The following is a 6435-nucleotide window of genomic DNA, read 5'->3' as shown; positions in this document are numbered from 1 at the left end:
ACTTAAAACTTATTGGAGAACTTAGACTCATTGTTATTGCAACTCCCTTCAATCACATCTCAGTTTTAGTTTAGTCTAGTCCCAGGCTTCTGTAATGATAAATGTCTCAATCTCTGATGACCAATTTTTTTTTTTACCCTTTATGGATCTTAGTAACTCTTACTTCTCATGAACTTAAACCATTAGAGCATTGTTTCTTTAGATTGGAAACATGAACTAGATAATGATGCTTATTCAAATTTGCAGACAATTAGTTGGCCATTAAGCATCACAAGCTCAACTTTTACTAAATTCTGAAGTTTGTCTCAAGATTCTGTGACATTTAGCTGTTGATAAGTAAAGGGCTGATCCTATCATAATATCACATTAAATGGGACTTTTACATTTTACATCTATAAACCACCTCACAGTCGGGTGCCAACATTTTTTTCCTCAACTGTACAGTAAAAACTACTCATCTGACAAAGTTTAGTTTTAGCCCTCTTTTTTGTTTGCAACAAAAGAAGTATTTTGGAAAGTACAACTAAAGCTAATCAAAGCTGGATGATCTGCTCCATCTTCCTTTCAAGTATTCTTCTGAAGAAAGACTGTTTCTCTGCTCCAGACTACTATATGATGTGGAATCATCGTCAACATCAAGCAATGCAAGACTCAAATGTAACTCTGCACTAGAATTTGGATAAACCTCATCGTCATTATTGTCCTGGCTTTCCAAATCCTTTGGATCACCTTCGACATATTTATCTCCTTTTAGGAGCTTTAGCATCTGGAAAAGTAAGTTAATATGTTAAATCTCAGATTGTCCCAAAAGCTTAAACGGATAAGAAATGATGAATTTAATCATTTAGTTAATACTTTAACTAAAAAAAATAAATAAATGATCAAGTAGCTTTCACTGTAATAGTAAAGAGAACTTATATTTGGAGCATTGCTTAATGTATGACATCTAACTAAGAGTATGGCATCTTCAAAATTGCAATGTAATTACCTGGCTCATTTTAGGCCGAAGCCTAGCTGCCCGTGTGATGCAGAGTGTTGCTGCAAGAACCATTCTCTGCAGCTGAACCTCATCATATTTTCCATCCAATTTTGGATCCAATATACCTTTTACATCTTCACTCTCTATTATTGGCTTTGCCTGCATTCATTGTGTTAAATGTTATTCATCCACATAACTAATACAAGCAGAAATTCTATATATGGAGGAGGCTCTTACCCACATGACCAAGCTCTCTTGTCCTTTGGGAGTCTCGGAGCTAATTGGTTTTCTTCCTGAAATCAATTCAAGAAGCACTACACCAAATGCATACACATCAATCTTGTCACTTACTTTCCCATACATGAAATATTCAGGAGCAAGGTAACCAAATGTTCCTAATACATCGCGTTGAGTCACAAACGAAGAATTTGTCGGTCCCCAAATTGCAAGCCCAAAGTCAGATAACTGTCAACACAAAAATAACAATTTGTCGTGTTACACATCTGTGACAATGTATTATTTTGAATTACCATCTGCATTAGTCTGGTGGAGCAGTACCTGTGGTTCAAGCCCGTTGGAGAGAAGAATGTTTGAAGACTTGACGTCTCTATGAATAACAGGCCGAGAACATTCATTATGTAGGTAATTTAGAGCTTCAGCAATCCCAACAGCTATGTTAAATCTCACTTCCCATGATAATATGGATTTATCTTTGCTTTTACCTGCATTGTATATTAGCTGATATAGTATGGTTTTTGGCTAGCAAGTGAAAAAAAAAAAAAAAAAGCATAAAATCTCATTCAAGCTTTACCGTGTAGGTTTTCCTCTAAGCTTCCTCTAGGAAAGAAGTCATAAACCGAGATTAGAGCATTATCTTCCATGCAGGCCCCAAGCAAGGCCGTGATGTGTTTGTGCTTCAATGAGGAGATGATATCAACTTCACGTGCGAAATCCTTCCATGCTTCTTTGCTTGATTGCAGAATCTTTACTGCCACTGGCTTGCCATCTGGGAGAATCCCCTTATATACACGGTTACAACCTCCTTTCCCAATCATATTTTCTGTTACAAAAGGAAAATTTTATGTAGAAAATTAGTCTGAAGGGTGTTAGAATATAGGGTTTCTATATAGGTTTGATAATTTGCTTATCTATATATTTTCCATAGTTAGTTGATTGTAATCAAATCAATTACCTATTTTTCTTCTCTTCACCTACCCCAATTTCCTTATAAATAGGGATAATTTGAAATGTAAACATCATCAAAAAGTAAGATCACAATTCACCTCAAAAAAAAGAAAGTAAGATCACAATTAGCCTCTAGGGCAATTCCTAGTGGTGAATGTAGGTGTATAATTCCGAGCCACCCCCAAATTATTTTGTCCCATTTTCTCTCTTTTTTTTTTTTTTTTTTTTTTCTCACTATTTTCCCTTTTATTACAAATTTCTACAAAGTGGAAAATACATTTCAATGAGTAATCTGAAGATGAAAGGTAGTCACCTGAGGAGAAATGAGAAGTTGAAGTTTTCAGAACCTCATGACCGAACCATTTGCAAACTGATGAGTCTGTTTTGAGGAGATGCTCCAAACCTTTTGGTAGCTCAAGCAAAGCAGATACACCTGTTTCAGTACTCTCATCCAAAATGTCATTGATATCTCCTTCAAATGGGCTCTCTTCAATAGTTGAACATTGAGGACTTAGCTGTGGGGAACGATCTGGTAAGCTCATTACCCACTGCACCACAGACATGTTCCTTCCATGTGGGGCTCGTGGACTTGATGAACTAGCTCTGCGGAGTAACGGCCAACCAAGCTGCCTTTGCTCCGAACGGTCTCCTGCATATAAAGAAGTCGATCTCAAAGAAAGTTGGTTGCTTTTGCAGGCATGGTTGAAAACTTCATCCTTCAAGTCTTCATCAATTGAGTTTTGAACCACTTTAGAAGTGGATATCTGTGACTCTGCCTCAGAGTCACCAAATTCAGATTGGCATTCTTTGGAAGTGGGAACTTGCATTACACTCAAATTTGGTTTTGGATCTCCTTGAAGGCCTGAAATAATCGAAAACAAATTCATTATATGATATATCTGAATTAATCTACAAGATGGGTGTTTGATTAACCAGGAAACAAATACCAAACCTGGTAGTTGGCTATTGGTGAACCTTCTGAAGACAATTTTCCCATTGTGGATAGCCAAAACATCGGTCGTTGAAGGCAATCTCTTGGTGCAATATTTCGCCATGGAAGCCCAACCCCTGAAAACGATATTTGTTTAGTCATCAGAAAAGAATCAAACAAACTAAACCCAATGAAAAGTTGAGGTTCTAGGCTTCTAGCTAGATCCCCCCCCTACCCGAGAGCGCTTTGCTTGCTTATCCCTACAACTACAGCCACAGCAGCATGGCTCTTTGCCTCTCTCACCAGAACCTTTCTCACTGAACTTCCTGTGAATATCTGACCGCTGAGATCAACCTGAAACATGGTAATCAATCATTGATATTGCAACAAACGAGAAAAAACAAAAAACAAAAACAAAAAAAGCATTACTGACCTTCTTTACACTACAAAGGCCTTCATAAACTTCTAAATAACCATCCAACAAGTTCTTGTTTTTTGAAGCCTGATCTGTGTTGATGATAAATCATATTACAGGAAAGAAACAAGAATTTGAATTGAGAAAGCATATGCAAATTTTCCAAAGGGTATTACCAGAACTTCGACAAACATGAACTGCAACCACGCAATCTCCAGGCTCAGCTACTTTCACAAGAGCCCAGCTGAGCAGCTCTCTGCTATGGCTGTCCATTTGAATGCCAACCAATACATTTTTCTTCACAACAGCCTTTTGTTCCTCCTCAACTGTCATTGTATTTTCTTTCCCTCTAATCAATCTCTTTCAAATTCTCAAAACATCTATAAATTCTGTTCCTTCTTGAACTGTTCTGACCACTATTCTTGCCAGTTCTTGAACGGATCATTTCAATCCCTGCAATAAAAAGCTACCATTTTCACTCAAAGCTAGAATAACAACTCTAATGCCCCCATTAGACTATTATAAATGGTGCCAATCAACAGATTACCAGTAAATAAACCAAATCCCTATTAATAAAAAATTCCCAACAAAAAATTAAGTATTCTATCCATGAGTCATACTACATGAAATAACCCACATGATTTTGCACTAAAGATTAAACATTTACCCCAAAAAAAAAAGTTATAGCAAACGATAAACAAGACCCGACAATAAAATTGTACCTAAAAGGTGCATGTGTTGTGGCAACATGTTGTTGGAGCCAAACATGTTTTAAATATGAAAACCGCCAAACAGCATCAGCCTAGCTACCTAATGCAGCTAAAAATCAAGACCCAGAAAAAACTATTAAAATTACAAGAAGACTCTGAATTTAAAAAAGAATATTTTTGAAAGATGAGTGCTTTGGTGACGATCAAGCTTATTTAAGCAAATGGGTTTACTCTAAAATTTTTTTTTTTTTTTTTTTTTTTTTTTTTTTAAAAAAAGGGTGATGGGTTTTTGGAATTATGGAGAGGAATGTGTCGACAAGTGAGTGAATTTCCATGAAGAGTGGGGAAAAATAATGGTTTGTGTACAAAGACAGAGTAAAAAGAGGAGTAATGTTTTATTTAAGTCCGTTGATAACACCGGCAGTTTTCGCGGGAAACTCATGATATCCGGTCATATTCCGTGCACCGAAAAGAGGGGGTTGGAGCTCTCGACCGGCTGTTCCGGGTTGACGAACAGTAAGGACAAGGTTTGAGACCAGAAAAAGAGAGAAATTATTATTATTATTTTAAAAAAGAAGAAATAAAAGTGCCTTGTGATACACGTTGACTCGTATAATCAGTTTCAACCTAAAGACTTAATTGTCATGACTTAATAAAAGGTTAATCACATATGTATAATATATTAAAAGGAGAAATTATAATTATAATTTTTTAAAATAATTATTTGTATAATTCAATTTCATCTAATACATATCTCGCATTATATAATTATTGGAACATTCACACATTCTTTTTTTTTTTTTTTTTCTTTTTTTTTTCCTTGTCCTTGAACAAATCAAGTTTAACATTAACCCCACATTCGGGGGAATAAATATGATGATTTATTATGTATTTAAAATGAGTTTGACTTGCTTCCAATTATTCAATAATATGGGGTAGATCAATCAACTGGAAGTTACGATTCATAAAGCGAATGTCACTAGTTTAAATCTCTCTTATCTCATTTTTCTCTCGTTGTGCATACATGCCCAAAAAAAAAAAAAAAAAAGACGGTTTTCTATTATTGAATATAGACTATCAAGGTCTTTTCAAGTATTAAGTGAGTTTTTGGTAAAACAATAATGAGTTTTAATCTTGACTGTCCATATTTAGAAACAGGATGCAAGCCAATCTCATTTAAATTACTTGTGAATGTTTTGGGGAAAGAAATAAAAATTTAGTCCCTATGGTATAAAAATGTTCAAAGAGCTCCTGTAGTATGCAAAAATAATAAATAAGTTCTTACTATTAACTTCTGTCTAAGATCTTGATGGATTCTGTTAGTGTATCAAGTCAGATATAATTATATAATGACACGCGTCACCCATAATAATAATAAAAAAATACTGAATGAGAGTGTGGTCGAGTCACCCCATTAGTCAAATTAGATTGGCCCGGGCCGCTCGGCCACCCCTTTTAGCCAAATGGGGGGTGGCTGAACCACCCCATGGCCTACGGGTGGTTTGGCAACCCCTTCTAGTCAGCCAAGAGGAGGTCAAACCATCCCATGGTCATTTGTGGTTCTCCTTCGAGTGTGATGCGGGAGCAGCTTCACAATAGAATTTCGAGACAAGTTAATGGAACTTTTGCAGTTCATGCCTCTTGGAAAGATTGAGGGATTGGTTGTGATTCATGTCCCTTCTTTTGCCTTAAACCACCAATTAGGGCGGCCATTTTTCTTAGCTCATGTGCTAATAATATATACAGTCGTGTCAATAATTTTGGACAATCCTTCCCTTTTTTTTTTTTTTTAATATGTTTTCTTGCATTGATATGGTTGAATAAGAGCTTATTGTTGGGTTATCCACCCCTTTTGTGTTTATTTTGTTGTAATTTCTTCTCCCCTCTTTCCAGGCTGATTGCTTAGAAAAAAAATTATTTTCTTATTTGGGACATCAATCTCAATGTCACCTTTTATTTTTTATTTTTTTGGTTTAGATAAGATTCTCGGATCCGGGGATCCCTTCATATTAGAAGGAGAATATGAGGATCTCATATTGTTCATCCTAGACGTTCATTTTTATTCAACAGCTCACATCATGCCACGTGTCCCACTTAAATTTATATAATAAAATATTAATTAACTTTTAAAAAGAAAATTAAAATTAAAATCAAATATAAAAAAAAGCTTTGCCAATTTTTTTATTTTTTTATTTGGACCTTGAAAAAATTTCAA

General features: G+C 35.4%; 1 protein-coding gene across 1 annotated transcript; it reads right to left on the bottom strand.

Annotated features, from left to right (window-relative positions):
* Positions 1–254: 254 nt before the first annotated feature.
* On the bottom strand, positions 255–4307 carry LOC132166429 (kinase with adenine nucleotide alpha hydrolases-like domain-containing protein). The gene is made up of 11 exons (XM_059577248.2): positions 4233–4307; positions 3687–3963; positions 3529–3602; positions 3331–3449; positions 3117–3232; positions 2478–3026; positions 1791–2039; positions 1538–1701; positions 1217–1444; positions 989–1138; positions 255–766 (listed from the first exon to the last, which is right to left on the bottom strand). Exons 2-11 carry the CDS (start codon positions 3841–3843, stop codon positions 530–532), a joined length of 2043 nt encoding a protein of 680 aa, XP_059433231.2. The 5' UTR covers positions 3844–3963; positions 4233–4307; the 3' UTR covers positions 255–529.
* Between the last annotated feature and the right edge of the window lie 2128 nt (positions 4308–6435).

This window comes from Corylus avellana, chromosome 2 (genome assembly GCF_965113065.1).
Source record: "Corylus avellana chromosome 2, dhCorAvel1.hap1.2, whole genome shotgun sequence".
Classification (NCBI taxonomy): Eukaryota; Viridiplantae; Streptophyta; class Magnoliopsida; order Fagales; family Betulaceae; genus Corylus; species Corylus avellana.
This window is presented reverse-complemented; position numbering and strand designations above follow the sequence as displayed.

Coding starts and splice junctions, on each gene's coding strand:
- LOC132166429 (XM_059577248.2), bottom strand. CDS start 3,843: ATGACAGTTGAGGAGGAACAAAAGGCTGTTGTGAAGAAAAATGTATTG. Junction 3,027..3,116: donor CACCAATAGCCAACTACCAG/GTTTGGTATTTG, acceptor CGATTATTTCAG/GCCTTCAAGGAGATCCAAAA. Junction 2,040..2,477: donor AACTTCTCATTTCTCCTCAG/GTGACTACCTTT, acceptor CTTTTGTAACAG/AAAATATGATTGGGAAAGGA.